This window comes from Lichenostomus cassidix, chromosome 3 (genome assembly GCF_008360975.1).
Source record: "Lichenostomus cassidix isolate B80296 chromosome 3, HeHo_3.0, whole genome shotgun sequence".
NCBI classification, from domain to species: domain Eukaryota; kingdom Metazoa; phylum Chordata; class Aves; order Passeriformes; family Meliphagidae; genus Lichenostomus; species Lichenostomus cassidix.
The window spans coordinates 64,398,889-64,422,077 of NC_139483.1; the positions used below are offsets into that span (position 1 = coordinate 64,398,889).

The following is a 23,189-nucleotide window of genomic DNA, read 5'->3' on the forward strand; positions in this document are numbered from 1 at the left end:
CCCAAGGCATCCGGAATTCAGGCTTCTAATTCACAGTTACAATCTGAACTAGTTGGCCAAGACCTTGTGGTAGGCAAAAGAAGCATTTTCTAGAGGCGCCAGCTCTGGAGAAGGAAGGATTCAATTAAATTAGAAACTTCGCTTTTAGGCAACAAAATAAAGGGAAATTAATTTCCCCTTTAGAAGAAGGCAGCAAAACAGCACTGAGATGTCTAATTCATCATGGGAACACTTCAGTTTTGGAAGGAGCTTCAGAAACATGAGGAATTAGGAAAGGTCCTTTAAAATATTTGATTTGTGGGGTCACAGGGATAAGAGCTCTGAATGGACAAACCTTGCCTTGAACCATCTCATATGGTTTCTTGCGCTCACACATTGAGGGATGACTGTGTCAATTTTATTACTGTAATCTGAAGTGGGAGGGAATGGATGGTGATTCATTCATCAATAAGGCATTAACAAGAACAGTTTCTAATTCACTTCCATTTGCACGTGGCAAAATACAGCTAAGAAAACCATTCTTCAGCACTACCTCTTAAAGCTTTTGGTAGAAGTTCTGCCGTGTAAAATTGATAGACAACTTAGAAACCCATCAATGACACCATTGGCTCTGGCCTTGTATCCTTCAGATGGTAGCTACATGACAGCACTGCAGAGATCTGCACATTTCCTGCAAAAATGCTGCATAAATGTGATTATGGTAGATCCTAACATATTTTCCAAGCTGAACACTGGCTACACTCAGTCAAGACGAAAGCTGTTGCTGACCTTGTTTCCCCTTTGCCGTTATTGATTCTTAAAAGTTCATTCAAAGGTCAGAAACGCTATAAATATTCTTCCAGCAGGAAGCAACATACATAGGCGGGGATGCTTATAAACTAGGAGGAAAAGGAGATGTCCTGACAATTTCAAACAGACTGGATAACCCAAAAGAATTTCTCTGATGGTTTAGATAGAGTGACTTGCTTCCTTCTGAAGCCTCATATATCACTGAAACCCAGATTCCTGGCTGTAGACTGAAAACGTGCCACGTCAAGAAATGTAAAGGTACCAAGCAAGTAAAATTAAAATTAAAATAATTAAACCCAGAAAATCATTCTATTAAAACACTTGGCCAAACCTAACTGTGCTTCAGAGCAGTCTTCCTGAGGGGAAGTTACTGTTCCTTTTTAAAAACAACAACGAAAGCTTGACTCATGCTGGGGCAATATTAACATTGCTGGGATGCCATTTTCCATATAGCTTCGACTAACAGCTTGGGAAATGGTTTCTGATTCAGAAATGTGTTTTCACCACCAATAAAAGATAAGCTTTTTCAGATAAACCAATTCACTAACAAGACTCAATATCCTTTTTCTTGTGAGGATTTCCTTGCCTACCTTTAAATGTGCATTGCAGCTTTAAAACATGGCTTGAGGAACATCTGGTTTCATTCTGAATGATTATGCAAAAAGTAATCAGTGAAGCTTATTCTCATTTAAATGACAACCGATGGTAATTTACTTTGGCAAAGAATAATTTTTTTGGAAAGATTTTGCACAGCTTGCTTACTGCCATCTGCTCTGTGTCCTCTTATGGGTTATACCTGCTGAGATGGGAAGGGTCTGAACGTGGGGATCTATCCCCAGCCCATGGGATAGGGTTCTTGGATGGGAATCCTGAGATTAGGAGAGAAGCTGAGGTCAGGGTGAACTTCTGCATCAGGAATTATTCACCTACACTGAGCCATACCTACATCCAGGTTAATTTTCATCAGTTCACCACCCCTGAGGCACCACCCTGTGCTGCTCCTCTGGCTGGGTGCCCTGCAGTGAGTGTTGGCTACACACTGAGGCCAGGATGCACCAGTGACTCACCAGAGAGCCCAAGGACACCTCACATCTACTTGACTGGGCAGAGACCAGGGGAAGAAACTAATTCCAAGTGCCCAGAGGCCCTGCCAGCCACACGTGTGCTGGGTTTAACTACAATGTGCATACAACTCCCCTACAGCCCCTCCTTCTGCCTTTCTCTGGGCAGCCTTTAACCCATTTCCACACAGACCTACTTAGACTGGCTATTGGGGTTACTGGTAATTTTTTTTTTCCCTTTAAGCTGTGCAGTAGAATGAAAAACATGTGTCAACTCTGTTGCTGCTCATGCCTGTACCTGTTCCTGCCTCTTCCTGCCCATGGGCAGCTCTGGTGGGCTCCCACTGCCTGCAGGCACCTCATGCAGATGGGCTCATGTGCTCAGCAAATGAAGCTCTGGTTACCAGCATGGGAGTTATTGTAAAACAAGTCCATTCTGGGGTCCACAACTATCACACTGATTGGCCTCTCTGCAATTTAAAAGAATGTCATTTCAGACCCTGAGGGCATGAATATAAAAGCTGAATTACAGTCCAGTCTCACTTGCAAACACAGTCTGATCCTGGATACCATTTTGAGCTCACTTAAGAAAGACAAACTTTCCTTTCCAAAAGGAAAATCGGCACAGGAAAGTGCAGCGTTTTACAAGAACAAAGGGACCTGCACAGGAGGATTCTTCCAGCTGTAAAGGTATAACAAGATGGGATGACATAAGCTCTAGAGTTTCCCTATGGGCATGTTCTCCATGAAGAAAGCAAGTACTTACAAGTTTTCTGGAGATAAAACTTCATACCCTATGGGCACCCTTATTAGGATATCACCCAAAATTCCTGTGTATAGACCAATCAACTTTGGTTTCCAGGATTCACTCAGGTATGAGTGATTTGCCACCCCTGAATTACTTCTGTGCCCTCAAAGCAGCTGTGAAATCCATCTGCTTGTGCATCAGCACTTGCCAGTCCAATGTGACAGGATGACTTCAGGGAAACAATAAAGAAAAAATTATTCCCTTAACATGATGTGCTGAAAAGGTTAAGGCTTCCCAAAGTGACTGGTGATTTTGGCCATCTCCATTCTTGGCTGTCCAATCTTGTCTTTTTTTCCCTCAGAAAAAGCCTGAAGATCACCTCCCCTTCCTGTCTTTGCATCATTCTGCCTCTTTTGGGGTGGCTTATGGTTGGTGAAAGAGGCTGAACTAATCAAAGCAAAAATTCAGTTTTGAAAACTGGAACATGATTTTAAAATTTACATAGGCAGTGATACATTTTTCTTATGAGTAACAATCCCAACATATATGTGTTTGATCATATGGAGGACTAAATAACAGTACTACCAAAAGCTGGCAATACTCTGGAAGAGCACCCTAGATAAAGCTGAGGGAAAAATATGGATACCACCCTGTGGAAAAAAAACCCAACTATTTCATTATAATTCATAAGTACTGTTTATCACATTCCTAGCAATTACTTTTCTCAGGAAGGACTTCTGTTCTTCCACTATTTTGTAAGGTTGGGTAAGACCAAAGTACAAGATAGCGTATTCTCAAATTGCTCTGGGCATATACAAAAACCACAGAATCCTTTGAGCAGAAATTAAAAAGAAAAAAAAATTAATTCTACATTTTTTGTTTTACCAGAGCCTTTTATGCTTTTATTAAAATTTGCCTTACTGCTTAAATTGTGCTAAGAAACAGGCTATGTAGAGATAAGATTGAAGCTTTACGTGTTTGCGAGAAAATCAGTAGTTCCTTTAGAGATGTCAGCAAGTAGGTTTCTCTGAAGTTTTACTTGTTTGCAAGAAAATTAGTAGTTTCTTTAGAAATGTCAGCAAGTAAGTTTCTCTGAAGTCTTACTTGTTTATAAGAAAATCATTAGTTCCTTTAGAGAAGTCAGCAAATTAGTTTCTCTCGAAGGTTTGGATTGTTCTGTTACAGGAACTGAAAATAACAGCTCCCTACAGATTAAGTAATTTGTTTTCAAATCTGTCAAAGCTTTTTAACTTTTTGTCTTCCCAGGAACACTCTGGCTAAACAAAGCATTTCTGTTTGAAACACTGGAATAGAAGCAAGAAAAGAAAAATCACTTTTTGAAAAATAATTCTCCTACAAGTTCATTTTTAATTGTAGTTAATATGCAAATTTGGTGAAGGTTTTTCCATAATTTTATTTAATTGCATTTATAAATCAGAAAGCTTTTAATTTGCAACAGTATGGGGGACACACAAAGCCTCTTCTTTGAATGGTGTAGTCTGTAATCTTCCAGTTTATCTGAACCATTTAAATTTCTCTAGTAATACCTACTGAAATAAGGCATATTGAAATTTGCTCTTGGACCACACTCTTCCCCGCTGAAAATTGACACTGAAGTGTAATGGGGAAAAACTTCCTGCCATCATTTACCTTGGCCTTAGTTTTAGGAAAAAACCCCAAGGAACAAAAAAAGAACAAAAGTTCTTTAATTCTCAGTTACAGAAAGACTAAGAATTTTTTTCCCTATATCTTAATACTTCAGGTATAAAATATATGTGAAAACTGGAGTAGACAATTTGATTCTGAACAAATGTATCCCCACAAAGCAATATAGGGACCCTGCTGCAAGGGGCCTTTGCATTTCATTTTTTCAATTCCTTAAAAATATCATTTGAAAGGGAATAATGGTTGCATAGGAGACATGAGCATGCATGGTTATTGCACATACTCATTTGCCTGGAACAAACAACAGACATTTTCAATAACTTTTATATGAAAACTATTTATACAGCCAGGTTGATTTATGATTTTTAAGTAGTTCCATTCTTTTTTCCTAACTTATTACATGATCTCAAATCCCTACTTTAATTTTATTGATTGATTCTGTCTGAAGTTCCAGCTCCAAATATTGGCTGCCTCTGAAGGGGGGCAGTTTTATATCAGCCTTTAAAGACTAACTTAAGATTTAAGATTCCAAATGCAGAAAAATAAATTTGGGAATTAAAAATAAATAAACAAACCCACGCAGCTTTCTGCCTGTTAATAACTGTAAAATATGGCTGCAGATAGTGGTAATTAAAGCCTTGCTCAGCTTTAGTAATTAAAAAGAAGAAGCCCACCCAAACCCAGTATTTCTAAGGAAAACTGGATGCCTTAGAATAATCTTCCTTTTTCTCTGCAAAGAAAAGCTCTCTGCAAAGAGAGGTTCTGGTTCCTGCTGACCCAAGACTTCTTTTTAACACATGGTAGCAGAGAAGCATCACATTTAAAAATCATATTAATATCAAACCCATTTGAATACAGCTGTCAGGGAAGAGACTACCTTGGCATTGCTTCATATATGTCCTAAATAGTGAGTATTTTTATAGGTTATTACTAAAACTTGGCACTTCAAGCAACAATCAAAGAAAAAAAAATTAATTAGAATATAATGGCTTTAAATAGTTAAGGACCATTTTCTCTTAGGAAACATAGAAACTGCCACTAATAGTTTAAAATCACAGATATGAAAGAATATCAAACATACCCAAAATCACACTGGGTGGTCTTGTTCAGTAGCAAATACACTTTTTTCCTGATAAATTTTCTGCCTTATATTTTGTTTCCCTTTGCTAAAGTAATATTCAAGAGGCACTGAAAGACCTGGGACCTGAATTTTATACTGGGACCTGGAAACATGGATTTTATACTCTCCCCTTGGAGACATATCTCTGTTCATTTATCATCAGTGAATCCCAATGGGGATTTTGCAATTTTTGTGCAGTAAGGATGACCACCCTTAGATGATTTTATTATAGTTTCTACTGCATTTTATATTACTACTATTCGTTCTAGGTAAAAACATTACAAAGGAAGGGAAGGAGAAGGTGTGTGGATGTGATGGAAGACAGAGACATGACAACAAGTTCAGTCTTGAGGTCTGGGGACAATTTCATGACCCTGTGGATCACAGTCATGGATGAATTCAAAGGAGGGACAAGAAGTATGACAGGGTTAGAACAATTGGCAGAGATTTCAGCAGCTAAGGTCTGCTAAGGAGCCAGGTGTGACAGGTAACACCAGAATGAAAATCAACATGAAACCTTGTTCCTGTAGGATCTGTTGAGACACAGTACAACTTCATATTAAATAAACAAAATGAAAAATGTTAGGAAATGAATGTTCTAACAGATAGGAAGAGTTCTTACGTGTGAAACAGTCACTAAATCTCAGAACAATGCAACTGGGCTGGAGATGGCAAGTAAAAATGGAAATTATTCCTTTCTGGCAAAGTATGTTTAGTTAACCTTTGAAGAGAAGACTAACATGAAAGATTTGTAGTAATGAGTTTTCTGAAGAAGTAAAAGAGAAATGGTTTCTCTGACACTTCCTAAGGCACATGGAGGACAGAGAGGTGATTCCAGACAGGCAGCATGGCTTCACCAAGGCAAAATCCTGTGTGACCAACCTAGTGGCTTTCTGTGATGGAGTAACTACAGCAGTGGATAAGGGAAAAGCTACAAATGTCATTTATCTGGACTCTTGTAAGGCCTTTAATGTGCACCCCCCCCAGCCCCTTCTCTCCTGAGACCCCACCTGGAATACTGCATCCAGCTCTGGGATCTTCAGCACAGGAAGGACATGGACTTATTCTAGAGGAAGCCCACAACGTTGATCAGGGGGATGGAGCACCTCTCCTATGAGGAAAGGCTGAGAGAACTGTGATTGTTCAGCCTAGAGAAGAGAAGGCTTGGGGGTGACCTAACAGTGGCCTTGAAGGGAACTTACAGGAAAGATGGGGCAAGAATAATTACAAGGACACATAACACAAGACAATGGAAAATGGGTTTAAATTGAGAGTAGCTTTAGATTAGGTATTAGAAAAAAATTCTTTACTGTGAGGGTGGTGTTGCACTGGAACAGTTTGCCTAGGGAAGTTGTGGATGACCTTTCCCTGGAGGTGTTCAAGGCCAGGCTGGATGGGGCTCAGAGCAACCTGCTCTATTTGAAGGTGTCCCTGTCTACAGCAGGGAGCTGGAACTAGATGATCTTCAAGGTCCCCTTTCAAGCCAAACCATTCTCTGATTCTGTGAATACTTTTCTAATTCCTTATCTGTGCATTTTGTGTGGTTTGCAAAACCACTCAGTATCTCTATGAAAATGTGCTTTACCTTGTTTCTCAGAGCCAAGAGCATTGTGCCAGATCTCTCTATGCAAGAATTTCACAGATAAAATCTCTTGCTACTATTATTCCAGAAAAAATAATAATCTTGGAGCATTTAGCCTTAGTCTGGCAGTGGCATAAAGGCGCCTGGAATCTGTGGACAGTAATGATATATGAAGTGGTTTTACAGCAGATAAGAATCTAGTTAGAATGAATATATTTACTAAGGAAGAGAAAAAGTCCTGGGATCACTAACTCTACCTAGAAAAACATGCAACATACATATTGAAGTTTAAGACATCTGGAGCCCTATGTGAATTATAAAGACAGATTGAAGAACAAAGACAGTGAGGAAGAAGATGGTGCATCACTATTTTTTTGAGCTTTCAGGTTGCAAGAACGAATTCCCTTTGAAACATTAGCTACAGAGGACTTGCTACTCACCTAAACAATGCAGTGTCCCACGATCGCTTACCAGCCAAGAAATGTCTATTTTTATATTTTCTGTCCTATTATTTCCCTGTACTTGGTGGAAAAGGCAGAGCTGCTCCTGAACAAGGTGACTCTCTACACATTTGATATTTCCCCCATGTGCAATAAATCCACATCTGCTGTTTGTTGTAGCTCTCCTCTGCCACTTCCTGCTTTGCTGTTCTCCTGGGTGCTTCATAAACACTGGGTAAGCTGCAGTATTTAGAAACTGGGAAACTGAGGTAGAGATTAGCTGTCATATCAAACTGAAGCAGATCTCAGCTCAGGCTCTGGTCATGATTCCTCCATATGTTCTCAGCTCACTTCTAGGGCTTTCTAACCAGCTCCTTTCACTACTTGCTACCAATAGCAGATCTGCAGTACAAAAACCAAACTGTACTTTCTGCAAAAACAATTCTACAGACTAACCTCAATAAAAGCTTGACATTTTGGAAGAACACACAAGAGAGCTCTAGAGCTCCTTAATCAAAACCAGCACATACAGATTCACGGAAACTATGCTGAAGGGAAGCTTTCTGCACTGGTTTCCAGCTCTCACTCTGCCAGGAATGTACCATACACAACTTTATTTTTGCTGTATTACAAACTGCCTAAGTTCCCATTTCCAAATTAGTTACGAATCAAATCACAAGGTAACTCTTTATGAGGTTCTCCATCTAATCATCTACTTATTTTTGAATTCTACAGATGAAAACAATTACACAGAGAATAAAGATGAATAAAACCACATGGAGAATAAAGATGAGTAAACTCCCCAACTTCTATCACGTATTATTTACGTCAAAGAATGTTTTTTCCCTGCAAAGTCATACTGGTCAGTCCCCATGTCATAGGTAATTTTTCCTTCTTACAGGAATTCCATGTGGATTTTGACATCTTTTTAAGAACTATAATGTGAAGTTATTTCTCACGGGTTTGCACTAAATCTTGGACTGGTAAAGTTTACAACCTTGTATTGACCCATTCCCTCAGGCATCCCTTCTTCCATAGGTCCTGTGCCACTTCTGCAAGATCTTTGGGTTCCTTGGTGCTCTTGATTAGCATTGCAGGTCTGTAATTAGGCAGTGAGTACACCTCAGCTGGGATTCCAACTGAGGTGTAGAAACACAGTGTGAAGGCTCTACAACAGGAAGGACATCAATGGGTCATGGGGCCAATGTCTTCTGTGCAGTGTAGGCACTGCTGTTTGGGCACTGCACAGCCCAAACTGACCCAGTCTGCTGCCTTTTCCTTGCCTACAGTGCAACTTGGCTGAGGATAAATGATAGATAGCCAGAGTAGTTTCTACACACTGTGCTTTTTGTATCTATTCCTGGTACTTGTTTCAAAATAGACCTCTGATTTTCAACATATGGCATGACCCTTACAATGTAATTCTGAGTCAGTTTTTGTTTGAGGGAGTGTGCTGGTTTTGGCTCAGGGAGAGTTAATTTTTTCAGAGTGGCTGGTGGGGGGCTGTGTTTTGGATTTGTGCTGAACACAGTGATGATAATAGAAATGGTTTTGTTATTCCTGAGCTTATACAGAGTCAAGGCCTTTTCTGCTTTTTGTACTTCCATGCTGGTTAGAAAGATGGAGGTGCATAGGAGTTTGGGAGGAGACACAGCTGGGACAGGTGACCCAAACTGACGAAAGGGATATTCCAGACCATATGACATTGTGCTCAGTATATAAAGTGAGGGGATGAAGGAATGGAGACACATTTGGAGTGATGGCATTTGCCTTCCCAATTTGCCTTCACGTTGCTCATGGTGGAGCCCTGCTCTCCTGGAGATGGCTGAACACCTGCCTGCCCATGGAGAGCCGTGAATTGTTTTGTTTTGCTTGAGTGGCACCTTTTGTTTCACCATTAAACTGTTTTTATCTCAACCCACGAGTTTTCTACCTTTTACCCCTCTGATTCTCTCTCCAGTCCCACTGGTGGGGGAGTGAAAGAGTGGCTTGGGTGCTGGCTGGGGTGAAGCCATGGGAGAGTCTTGCAACTCCATGTAAAAAAAATAGCTTCTGAAAATGATCCATTTCTCTGATACAGATTTGGCAAGAAGAAAAGCCAGGTTTTGAATATGCTACCAAGTGTGTAACATCCTACTTAGAAACAGCAGTAGAGTCTGGTAATAATCTACATAAATTTATAAGCATTCCAGGGGGATGTTTATTATTCCATGGACAAAATAAAATTTATCTGTTTAACCATCTAATAATAAAATTGCACAAAACAAATCAAACAGAAGTATGTATTTTCTTAATGCCAGAACAGCTGTTGGATTGTGGATGGTTTGTCTCCCTGGGGTTCCTTTCAGTCTTTTGAAATTTCCAATTTAGTTCTTTCCCTTCAGTCATGGACACTCTTGATGACACTCTTACATGTGCTGGGAAATAGAATGAAGGTGAAAAGACATTCCTAACTGGAAGCAGTATTAAAACCCTCCACCCTTGCTAGTCTAGAATTGTGGGTATTGAATTGAATTATCTGTATTAAAAATGGCTAGACATTCTTCAACGTTTCTGTGGAAGCATAAACATGAACTTAAAGTATTATTTCAGAATGGGTGCAACAAACCTATTGCTGTTATTAGCACCATGCTCTAATAAACTGAGCTAATCTCAGGGCTAATAAGGGTTAGCTTGGCAAGTCTTGCTCTCATGTATGGAAATGTGCATTTGCTTTTATCTTCCATACAGAACTGGGTCTACACATTCAGTGCAAAATCTTCCATAAATCCCAAGCATTTTATGCATCACATATTATTATTGCACTAAAAATGAAGTCTAAATTGAGTGTTGACTGCTTTGCTTCTAAATCTTGTCTATCTCTTCTCGGAGAGTATAGAGGAAAAAATCATCTCCTCTTAATAACATTTTCATGTCTTGCAGGAGAATTCCCTTAAGCCAGATAATCTGTTTGCTGAACACGGTTTTGTCTGGAATACAAAGTGGTCATTTAGGCATTTTAGCTTTGGTTTTGAAAACACAGACTTAGGATATGGCAATTTATGTTCTGTGGGCACCCACTGGAGAGAGAGGGTTGAGTTGACAGGCCCTTAGCAACTCATTCTAATGTAAAGAAAAGATGCATTTTTCTGATTAATATGGCTTCCTAGGTGTAGGAGTTTTCCTGCCTTATCTCTGTGGTACAATCCAGATCAGCCTATATCATGGTTTTACTCTCTGCTAGCATCCTGAAATAAAAGAAAATAAAGGAACAACACCGGATCACAAAACCACGAGTGAGGATTTTCCATAGATGTTGACTTCTAATGATGTCCCAATCATACGGTGTATGTATTTAAATGCATTTGACATGCTTTTCTATGAAGGAAGTTTCTTCCATTAAAATGAAACATAAACATGGCCTGAACCACTGGTATGAACTGTCTTCCAAAATAAACAATTAATCGAGCTTATCACTCACTTTCAATATTTTGAAATAATTACTGGATAACTATTGAATAGTTCTATTAATTCCAGTATAGAACACATAAAGGTCATGGGTCCAATTCCTTGAACTAATAAAGGATATACTACTGAACCATAAAAATTAAATCTAGCAGAATGAATTGAAATAATGTTATCTAATTTTCTTCCCATTATGCTAAATCTTTAGAAAGGGGTAAAAGGATTTTCACAGTCAAGACTGACGAGTCTTTATTCAACGTCAGTTTGCAGTTCTTCACTGCTTCTGGATTAGGACATTAGATATCTTAGGTGAATGTGGAGATCTGCCAGAGAAAAGATTCAGGGGAAGTCATTCAATATCTCAGTTCCCTGGCTCTAACAGAAAAAACAGTGCTTTTGTTTTTCTGCCATTTGTTTATCTGGTCTGCCTGTGGGTTCCTTAAGACAGAAATTGACTCTTATCTCATCCTTGCACAACACCTTAAAGAAAAGGGGTTTGAGCTTTATCCTTCAAGGCCTTGAATATAACATGATATAATCAATAGATGGGTTTTATAGTGTTACTGTAGTAGTTTCTGTAACTCCTTTTGAAAATGAAAATATGCTCTCCATACACAAAGAATTCTGTTTTGGAGTACTTGGCAATTATGCTAAACATGTTTTCCAGTTTTAACAAAAGGAATATTGTTGATACCATGCTTTTGAAAGCAGGAGTTTTAACTTTCTTTGAACTAGCTTTCTGTAATATTCTTATCAGCTTTGTGCCAAACACGCTATTCAATATCAAAGGTAATCAGCAGAAGCAACCCCTGCTGTCTTTATGCAGAACCAAGTTGCAGTTTTTCACTGTTTTGATTTTTGGATGAATAGCTTCTTATTCCTTTTATCCTCTGAGGTTCTTCGAACACTATGCAAACACATAAAGACCTTGGCCTGATACATTAACTATAAGTTTTTTCTTTTAAAAAGGATGGGCATTGGAGAATGTATCCACAGTTCAGCATTTGTCTCAATGCTCAGCAACAAAGAGATGCCTTACTTCAAAGACTGTTTAATTTTTTTCTTTAAAAAAAAAATTAAATAGACAAGGAGTTGTTTATGAACAACAATGGAAATAATGGGGCCTATCTTCCTGTGAAGTTGTTTCTTGCTGTTGCATTCACTGAATGTCTAATAGGGTGCAGAGTCTCATGGGTGCTTTTCCAGTAGCTGAGCCATTTGTAGCTAGGTCTCCTTGACGGAGAGCCTAAACTTCCTGATATTTAATCAAGGGGAAGTTTATACTGCAGCCTTTCTCTGCGTTGGCAGTGATAGAGCCATCTTTTCCTCTCAAGCCTGTTGAGGCTGCAATATCTCTGAGGATGCTAGGCCAGACTCAAATGTGGTTGAAACTGCAGTATTGATAGAGGTTTGCAGTAGGGGATGGGCAGAAATTCCTACCCACACATGCCATGAGATTGCATAAGCCTCAATGTTCAGACAAACAGAGTAAGTGTTAAAGAATTAGCTTGTGTCCTGGTAGCTCTTCTTGCTAAAAGAGTTGAGCCGAAGGACCTCAAGAAGGAGCACCTAACCCAATTTCCAATGGCAGGTTCAGCTGATAGCCAGGTACCTTTCATGACTAATTCAGGAATCAGGCGAAATTCCAGCCCTTGGCCCATGCTCCACGTTTACAGTGAATTGCTGTAGTCAGGCCACCATGTGCCCTCCTGGTAGAAACAGAAACAGAGCTTGGATGCTCAATCTCCAGCTTCTGATGTGTTGTAAAATGCCTGAGTGAAACCTGTCATTTGTATAAACAAATTTGTATAAACGATGTGACAACAATCTGGCCTCACAGCACTTCTGAAGTAAATACCAGGAAAGCCCATTCCAAAAAGAACCCCAAACAAACAGAGCAAAACACATTTGCTCCATTCCTATGCCTAAGAAAAGGAATGACTTCCCAGCTCAGATTGCCAAGAAAGATGTACTGTAAGGGAAAGTCATTCTTCGGCTACCACATGGTCTAACTACTACAGAGTCACAGCTTGAAGAAATGACACCAATTTAACCATGCCACTGTAGTAGTGAATACACACACCATCAGTGCAAACTGCACAGTGACTCCTGCATTTCAGAAAAGCGTTATAAATCATACACTGCCAATCAGTAATCAATCGTGCATTGCAGCTTCTAATTCATTATCTCTGTAATGGAACAAAAATGTACAAAACATTTGTTTTTACTAGGCAAAGACCATCAAATATGGTAGCCAAGGATTTTGGAATCTATCAGAAAAAACAAAGCCTGTGATTTTAATAACCTGCTCTGCCAAGGGAGGTGAGTATGTCCTGGCCCAACTTTATTCTGCTTTTTCCACCTATTTTAAATGCTTTCACATAAAACATTGCAATGAACATATAAAACCCAAAATCCAAATGGTTACCATCAACTACCACTATGTTTATCAAAAATGAAATAGAATTTAACTGTTAGAAAAGACGTCCTTAACCCATCAGGACAGTTAAAAGACTCCCATTTTATCTATCCCATGGCTTAATTACAAACATTGATGACAGTATAGGAAATGATTGCCTCTATTCTGAAATGATTCCCAAAGTGTTGATTTCAAATTATACATAGGAACTAACTAGAAAACTTAAAAATGATTAATTTGATTACAAAGTAACATCTGTTAATTTTTAAATGTTTGTCTACAGCACATAAATAATATCAGAAAACCAGAGGTCTCTGGGACAGCTGTTTACACTGTCAGAAAAAATATCTGTGGAGTGGCTGATATCTTTGCACAGGCAGTACACAAAGTGGAACAGTTTTAGACTAAGATCATTTAAGCAAAGGGTAGGAGGTGAAATAGTCATACAAGACGCCTGGATTTCTTGAAACACTTTCCGAGCTTCTCCAGTGGATTATGAGTATCTGTACAAAAACAAACCCTGGTATATGAGATGAAATTTCTTTTTCTGTGTCTTCCACTGTCAGCTCTACTGGCCTGCCCTAGCCTGCTTTTCAGAAAGTGGAGTCAGGCATTGGTCATGCTGCCAAAGATGGTGTCACCTGAAGGAATCATCTTTATAAGGTGTTACCATAATCCTTAGAGCTTTTCATAACAAAAATTAAAAGTGGTCAGGTTCTATCATTGAATATGAAGATCTTTCCACAGAATCATCCATACCTGCCAGGTGCTTAAAAGAAACTCCTTTTTCTGCAGAAATTATGGATAAAATGAAAATCCCTGGCTGAGATAAGAGTAGGGAATTATTTCTCAGTGGTGGCTTGGGTATAGAACAAGATACTTTATCCCTTTCAACACTGGACCTCCTACTGCCAGCTTAATACGAACCTGTTTCTGATCACAGAGCAGTAACAGACTTTTGATCTTAATGTGAGGATCTTGTGAGGTACAAAAAGCTCTAGTTTTGAAAACTAGAGTAAAAACTATCATTACTTGTTAGCTATAATCCTTCTTTTTCTTTCCTAAAGAGCTGGAAAATACATGAAAAACAGTGCCAATACACTTTAAAGAATTGCTAAACAGCATTTCCCTTAAAGAAACAGCATTGGTTTTATGGGCCATATGGCACTGTGGGATGTTATAACAATATAAAGGCAATCATTGTAGAAGAGATATGGGAAATGGTTGTAGACTTTATACCTCTTGAATAATGCAGCGTGCAGCCAGCACAACCTTTACATGCCACTCTGTCCACCTTTACAAGCTCTCAGCAAATATGCATTATTATGTGGCCTCATGTTATAGAATATTTCCAGACAGACTGGTATTAGGAAGCACCATCTCCAGAAGAATGGCAACAAGCTCAGGTGCTCAAGATTGGTAAAAAAATATGACTGGAACAATAAAATAGCAAAAAAGACCAGCTAATGCTTTCATGCTTTAACCTCACAGGCTGATGTGAAAAAAAAGGAGTATTTTTTTTCTTATCAAGGTAGCCTTCACTGGGAGAAGTAGTAACTGAGATACTAATTAAATAGCAATTATAGTAATTGAGCTATATTGTAAATTTGATTCAATGTGTTTTGGTTGAAAGTTTTAACATAATTTTCTAGAGGTGGCACTTATGTTCTTCAAATGAGTGAATAATGCAAGACTATTTAAATGAGATATATATGTATAATAGTGCTATATAATGTTTCAAAATTTCCACATTTTAATATATATTATATAGTTTTACTTAGGTCTTATCAAATTTACAGGATAATATTTTGATATTCTATAGGTGGTAAAAACAGAAATTGCAAATAAAAAGAATATCCTAAAAAGAAGTTAAATTCCTTACACACTGAGGAAGGAACTTCCTTCCTAATACCAGTCCTCAGGCCTAAATATCCTTAGAATATAAATGGAAAAACCCAGTTATATAGGATCAGCCCTGATTCTCCACCCAGTTCTGTAGCCCATCTCTGGCAGAGTCAAGCCCAGATGTCACAAAAGACGGCAAAAGAAAACTCAAGTAGCAGACATGGGATCACCACCTTTTGAAGTCTTGCAGTCACTAATAATCAAAGATGGTCTTCAGTCTAGAGGTATGGTGTTTTATATATTATCCCTTATTTTCTTTTCTAATTGGTCCTTCTGTCTAATAGAATCTTCTTGTATTTTTAGAAAGCTAGAGAAGAATGACTGCAGGAGGAAAAAAGCTTCTGCACAGAATTGTTAAAGTTACCAGAAAATCACAAAAAATTGGAGGACTGAAATTTCTTCTTATTTCTTAAATTAGAAGCTACATTCTGCAGCAGAGGCATCTTAAGCTGGACAGAAATTCAAGTTTGGAAAAAGGCAGACAGCCTGGAAGTACAATTGAAAATCAGCTTTGAAAGCTTGAGACTCTCTGCATGAGAAGGACAGGGTTTTTTTCTGTGAGCATTGGACAAAGGCACATGAACTCACAGAAATGTGACATCCACTGGCCACATCTATAGGATTATTTTCAGCCTGTACAGATGTATACACATACACATTTACCAGAATTTTCTAGAGGTGGCATTTATGTTCTTCAAATGAGTGAATATAAGATCTAAGTATGTGTTTTAAATTCAGACACTGAACAGTCAGCAATACATTTTCAATTTATGAAAAAAAAACCAGATCAGAAAAGACAGTAACTGCGCCTGAGCTGCACATAAAAGATATATAAGCCTTCTTTAAGACCAAGCAGAATTCCCTGTGAATATAGACTTAGAGAAGGCTTTCAGGGAATTAAGGGTTATCTTTAGCATTTCAATTATAATTTTGGATTGTCAAAGATATATTTGGCAATGATCAGAGCTTGCGGTCAGGCTAGTAATTTGATATGCATTAAAAAGTGATGTGATAAAGGGAAAGCTCTGTTGTCGAATGTTACAGAAATCTTCATGTATTTCAGATTATCATATAATTCACAACTGTATTTTCTATTTATATTCCTTCAAGCCCTTCATGGAATGATAAATTATTTTAAGCTGGATGTAGCTGTTGAAAGCAATGAAAATCCTTCATTGGCAACATAGGATTTACACAAACATTTTCAACCTGATCCTTAGCTCCTGTAGCTCAAGATATTATTAGTACTTTCAAGAACCATGGTAAGAATTTCCCTAAGTAAAAGAAAATACAGCCCTGTGAAAAACAAGTAAATTATGGAGTATTTCTATAACAGTAGCAAAGTGTGGGGAGTTTTTTGTGCATAGCAGTCTTCTCACAGATTATGTCCTTTTCTATACGTTACCCTAATTATAAAAACTGTTTTGCCAAGTAAAAATAAGTGTAGCTGTCCTAAAATCTGCAATGATATGTGCAAACTGTTCCTCCACTTAACAGAATGGTACTTTAAAAGACAAATATGGAAAAATAAATAACTAATTATTGAGCTTTTCAGTGCCCCACTCACACAAACTTTTTACGATTTCAAACAGTGTTTTGGTTGCTTTAAATGATGCACATCTTGAAACTCAAATGAAGTAGTGATGCAATTTTAATTGAGCAATTAAAATAATTTTTCATGGCTTCTAAATGGATTAGCTCTAAAATTACTTGTCTACTGAAAAAAACACTTCTTCAGAGCAGTTACCCAATATCACATTTCCAGACAATGCCTCCTTTGTTATCTTGTCCTGCTTCTCATTCTCCTTTAAATGCCTACTGAACACAATTGCCTTTTGAACTTATTCACTGAAAAGAATTTATCTTTCTCTTTAGTAAACTTCAAAACCTTTCCTTTAGTAGATCTGTAGCAGCAGTCCTTTTATAGATAAACAGCACTTAGCTCCAGCACACAATGCAACACTCGGGATGTCTGAAATTAAAAACACATTCCATATTTTGTGCCTTATCCTTAAGTCCATTTATAACACAATGAAATATGGTATCATTAGGAATTTATTGCAACTCAGGCCTACTTATTGTTAGAAGAACACGGCTGAGACTCAGACCTGGGGAAATGGATAGCAATGACAAGCAATTACTTCAGTTCATTTTCTACAACATATTTCTTCCCAGAACAAGGTATTTTCCCCTAAATTTCATTGGCAGAAGTTTAGTTTCTGTGCTTTAAGGAAATATTTACTATGATGTCTACCTCTAGATTTTTTCTTTCTCAAAGCAAAAATAAGAAAATTTTGTCTCCCTGATCTGCAGCACAGTGGCCAAACTCCAACAGGAAGAAACTAAAAACTGAAATTTTGAATTTGCAATGGTTCTGATAGGAAATAAGGCCTTAAAAAAATTCTGAAAACTGGAAAACTGCTCCCAGTTAATGTATTAGAAGCTTCACCATATACTGTTTCAGCTGCTGTGAGGAACACAGAGGGAGGGTAGCAAAATAAACATTATAGAAATGAATTACTATTTCAGGCATTTTCTCATATAAATGTTCCTACTTTTATGGTTTAAACTTCATGTACTCTTAAACAAGCTCTATGGTGCTTTTAAACATGTGTCTACAAACTTGTCCTATATCTGTAATTCTTTGCTTTGAATGTTGTGGTTGGTCTTACAGAAGAAACCAGTTACTGTCAATCAAATACAAATATATTAAAAAAACAAATTCACTCCCAGGTTAGCAGTTTCAACAGATTATTTATCTGATGATTGCTTTAGTCATGTTTGTGTCCCTTATCTATTTAGGTAATGAGGTGTCCAGATCAGAAACTACATTTTATTTTATAATAACAAGGTATTAATGTAATGAGTGATAGACCATCACTTGAGACTATTTGCATTGTGAAGATATAAAGTAAATGAAAACCACTAACTCAGTAAGAGGACTCCAGGGAATGCTGTTCCTGTTTGAACGCAGAGAAAGAAACAGCTTCATGGAAATTGGTCCTTAGAATAATAATTTGGTGATCAAGCCAATGCTACACATTATCAATGGAGACAGTAACTTGGTCTTTGCCTGCTATTTTGCCCTTGTTTACAGAAAAAACCCCAAACTTGTCAAAGTATCTTGGAGCTTTTTGGCTATTAAATTTACTGAAACTGTCCAACAGGTTCAAAAGTTGCTGGCTGGATTACTGACTGGGACACAGCAGGATTTCCTTAGGAAGTCAGGCTAATCACATTGTTTAAAAGAAATTCAAAGTGAATTACATTTTATTTTCAATTTGCCATACACAAAACTAAATCAAATGGTAGCAGAACTGAGCCTATTTCACCCTTTATAATTTTACTCCCCTCCCTCCTTTCATATAAATAATTTCAGTTTTCCTTCTCAGATACCTTTTTTCTCAAATTGTCAACTTGGCAACTATTTGAACTAATCCTTTAAAAATCACACTTAAGATGCTTCTTACTTATTTTGCTATATAAATATGTGAAACATTAAAATGTAGTTTCAATATGTATTTCTGCTTCTTGTTTTAGTTTTATTGTAAAAGTTCCACAAAATTTCTTTTGGGCTGGAAGACTGACTTTCCTGCCATAAAATGATAAACTATAGTTCAGTGTATGCTGACTTATTTTGGTTATAAGATTAATTTTCAGTTGACATTTAATCATAAAGGTATTTACCAAAATATGGAAAAATTAACTGCCTTCAGCAATGTTACATTGTTATTTGTAGTTCAATGTAGTTCAATGCTCTCATAAACCTCTTGTGTTACAACATTAATTACCTAATGGACAACATTGCCAAGTGTTTCAGATTGTTTTAATTAAATTAAGAGTACAGGGGCACTTCCTTTTTACCTACTCTGTCATTATTTAGCCAAAGTAAACACACTTAATGCTGTCAGATTTTCATCACAAATAATTTGCTTCAGCTTTGCAATTGTATTTGTACAGTTCTCTGAATTTCCTTTAAATTCTTTAAATATTTCTGGTATGTTTTTTTCCCAGAAGTGAATTTCATTTTCTGTGCAAGACCCTGTCAGCACAATAAAGAAAAATATTCTTTTTCATTAATGATGCAATATTTGAGCCTCAATGTAATTTTGAATACTATCACAGCTCTGCCTTTTACTTGTCCTCAACACTGTAATTCCTAATTTCTCAGTGCTCCTCAGACTTAACAGAATTTTAAGAGTCCAGTTCCCACCTCACTGCCAGTGTTCAATTACCTTATTTTAAAATTTTTATTTATTTATTTATTTATTTAAACTATTGAGATAAGCAGATGAGAAGGGTCTTACAGCAGACACTTACCAAGAGTTCGGAAAGGCCTTTGGTTTGGTGTATGGGAGAAGAAACCAGGTTTCAAAGCATTTGTGATCAAAATGTCAAAATACTCTTCGAAATCATTCCTAGAAAGTACAGGAAATTTGATTAGTTAAGCTAATGAATTAGCTAAGATGCCACAAAATACTCTTTAAGACTTAAGAAAATATCAAAGCATTTCTTTAAGGCACTTGCTTCTGTTACTTTCTTTTTTTTTTTCTTTCCAGTGGTAGTTCAGTCTCATTATTGCCCTTCTTTTCCTGAAGTTGTCCAAAGAGAGTCAAACACACAGTGCTGTATCTTTGGAATCACTAATTATTTCTAAAAAGATGTTCCTTGATCTCAGGAGAACACGTAACAGATGACATCTTTTTAATCTGAGACGGCAACATATGCATAGACACACACAGAAAGTTGTAAATGAGGGATTTTCTTTACAAAGAAGAATAAATGAAGTGATGGGATAGGAAGTAACTGAAGACATTTAAACACAGGTGTTTACATTGTTGGTATCCATACTGTGAGTATGCACAGCCCTAAGATGCCATTGGCAGACAACAGAGATCTAATTTACAGCCAACGAAGTTTAAAGTGGGATTTCACATATTCTGAAATTGAAGCACTATTTTGATGGCTGAACTCCACTGGCTCCTTTCACTACTTCCCTGCTGGTTACAGGGAAGTTGGACGTGTGACTACAAATAAACACCCACCACCTTTGAGTTAACCTGCCAGCTGAATCCCACCAGATTTTTTCAAGGATTCAGATTCAGATTTTTTCAAGGATTGTTAGGTCCACATATACGGATAGGTATTTGAACTGTGGAAATCCCATGGGTTTGAAATGGTTTTGAAATGTTTAAATGGTTTGAAAGTCTCAGCATGGTATATAGGAAAATGTAATCATTCCTCATCTATGATGTACTTTATTTTATTAGAAATATTACATTGCTTAGGTGACGTCATTGTCTACAACATGCAAAAAAAATGATGGCTACTCTTGCATGGAACAAAAATCACAGATGGCAAGTTCAGAATGGACACAGGCCCTGGAATGCTATCAGCAGTAGAGGAAGTTTGCTGGAAGTAGACCAGTTAACTGTATCACTTTCAAATAATTCATGATCTTCCATGAGACTGAGATATCTTATCAAAACCTGAATGCTCTCCCTATGAGAGAGACCTTTTGGTTTGTGCTCAAAATTACTTTCCAGCTTTAAAACAAAAATCCTTTAAATTTACTTCCTCTAATGAAATTTTAGCTTTGTCTGTTTTCCTCCACTTGTGACCAGATGTAAACATTTGCTGTCGTAAAAGAACCAGTATCAAATATTACAGTGGTGTGTTTTTAGAATTTACTTCTCTGTGGAAGATTCCAGAAGTTGAGCAAACAGGCCTGGCTCTTCTGTCCTTAAGTGAAAAGTATTGACAGAGATAAACTTTTCAAATTAGCGTCTGGTATGAATAATGGTTCCATGGGTAAGTTAAGCTGGAATTTCAAAATAAAGCAAACATTTCAGGAGCACAAGAAAGAACAACTAACAAGTGAGAAGATGAGAGGAAATGGCCTCAAGTTGCACCAGAACAGGTTTAGATTTGGTTTTAGGAAAGATTTCTTCACAGAAAGGGTGGTCAGGCATTGGAACAGGCTGTCCAGGACTGTGGAGTCACCATCCCCTGGAAGTGTGGACATGGCACTTGGTGATAGGGCTTAGCAGTGAACACAGAGGTGCTTGGTTAATGCTTGGACTTAATGATCTTAAAGGTCTTTTCCAACCTAAATGATTCCATGATTTGTGGAAACAGTGACAAGTGCTTTGTTTAAAAAATTTGAAACAGAACAAACACAGTTTTCAGAAGATTTGGTAACTTTTTACTGACCTGTTGAAAAATTATGCTTTGTATGAGATATGTTATCTGTGGCCTTTTTTGAAACAATATATTAAATCTCATGTAAAAAGCCACTGTTTTAATGAGAACCGTGTGTTACATTACTATGTAACACTATACATAAATCAAACCTGTTGCAGTTATTGCCTGTGATTGGTAGAGAATGGCCTGTGGTTACAGTAAATAGCTAACACAAAGGGTAGGATGTATCTCACAAATGTATCATAATTTTAACCTCCTAAAAATTGCACACTGAATTCAGATAATGATTGACAGCACAGATGGAGCCAATGGAGAAACATCCACATTCTTGAAAGGTATTTCATCCCATTTCTTTCAGACATAATTCTACAATGCAGAATGAATTGCCAAGGATAATGTCCAGTGGTTTCTCTCCACTAACCGCAGAGGGAAATGAAATGACCAGCTTCAAAACGTTCCCAGCTTTTAGATGGCTAAAATTCATGAAAAGGTGAAATACTCTTGGCTTCAGTGACTGTGTGGTGATTGACTCATCTTCAGGCATGCTCCTGCCAACACTTAAACATTCAGTTAACTGGACAGCATCCTCGTGGCAGGTAAGACTGAAAAGTCACACAATGATTCTGCTGCTGTGTGAATGAACTGGCACTCAGTTCTGTAGATTTACCTGTCTTATATACTGGTCCCAGGTCTGTGCTCTGGCTGGGAAACATTTTATTTCAAAATGATTTTTTTTCTTACACTTCCTGTCCCTACCAAAATGTCTTTTAGTTAAGGACAACTAGGTCAGATGAACACAACTGGGATATTTTGCTCATGGAATGGTAAATTATACACTGAAGCATGAATTTCCCAGCACAGATTTTATGAAGACAATAATTTTCTTAGCCAAACATTTCTTAGCAAAAAAGTAAAGAATTATAAGATAAGGATGTTAGGAATAAGAAGCCAAAATGTCACGTGCATCTCTGGTTTTCATCTTTATCATTAGGGGTTTTTTATTTAATACAATACAGTTTTGGACTTCTCAGTATCGTATTGATTAACTGAAAGAAGTAGGGATGGAAATTAATAAAGGACTATGTAAGTGCAACTCATAAGTGTTGATATCAAGAATAAAATGCAGTGCGGATGTAAAGAATAAAATGCAGTTAGCCTGGTCAAATTAAAGTTAAGAGCACAGATAATAGGTGTGAACCTAAACTACATTCCAGCACAGCAAAAAGAAGCACAGGTATGTGGAGTCTTTTTTTCCACTATAAGAGGCATGGAACAAACAAAACCAATTAAAAATTTAGATTTTCAGGAAAAAAACCCACTTCAATTATGCCTAATAGACAGTGGAGTACTCAGTTCTCCAGAGGCTACTTGGAAGCCACACTGCATGAGTCACTGGAAAATATGTTTGTAATAAATACTGTAGAACATCCTACATTTATGTGGAAAGAAAGAGTGATGCAGAATCCTTCCAGCAGAACATCTTTCTGTCTTTTGAAAGGCAACTGACTGTCTCTGATATCTTGCTTACTGTCTTCTGCAGATTTCTACAGCTGCCCTAAACAGCTGAACACTATTCACCAAGGAAAAGAAAGCCAAAATCATTACTTGTGGCCAAGAAGTTACTTTTATACCAAATTTTCATTTAAAAAATAACTAGACAGGTCTACACTAAAGAGTTAATTCACAGCCATCTTGCTCATAAGGAGAATTGCTTTTTGTCAGGAGGTAGACATGCCCCTCAAATGAGCAAGTATAATGTTCATGCAAAACAGTGAGAACTGGCACAGCTGATGCTCCACTTTAGCATTTAGC

The 23,189-nt window shown here is 37.5% G+C and overlaps 1 protein-coding gene across 1 annotated transcript in view; it reads right to left on the minus strand.

The window, feature by feature from the left end:
- NT5DC1 (5'-nucleotidase domain containing 1) overlaps window positions 1-23,189 on the minus strand; it is a 129,532-nt gene that overhangs the window by 21,883 nt on the left and 84,460 nt on the right. The window contains exon 8 of the mRNA XM_085056126.1: window positions 19,494-19,591. Within this exon, the coding sequence (XP_084912252.1) occupies window positions 19,494-19,591 (98 nt within the window). The remainder of the gene's footprint in view (window positions 1-19,493; window positions 19,592-23,189) is intronic.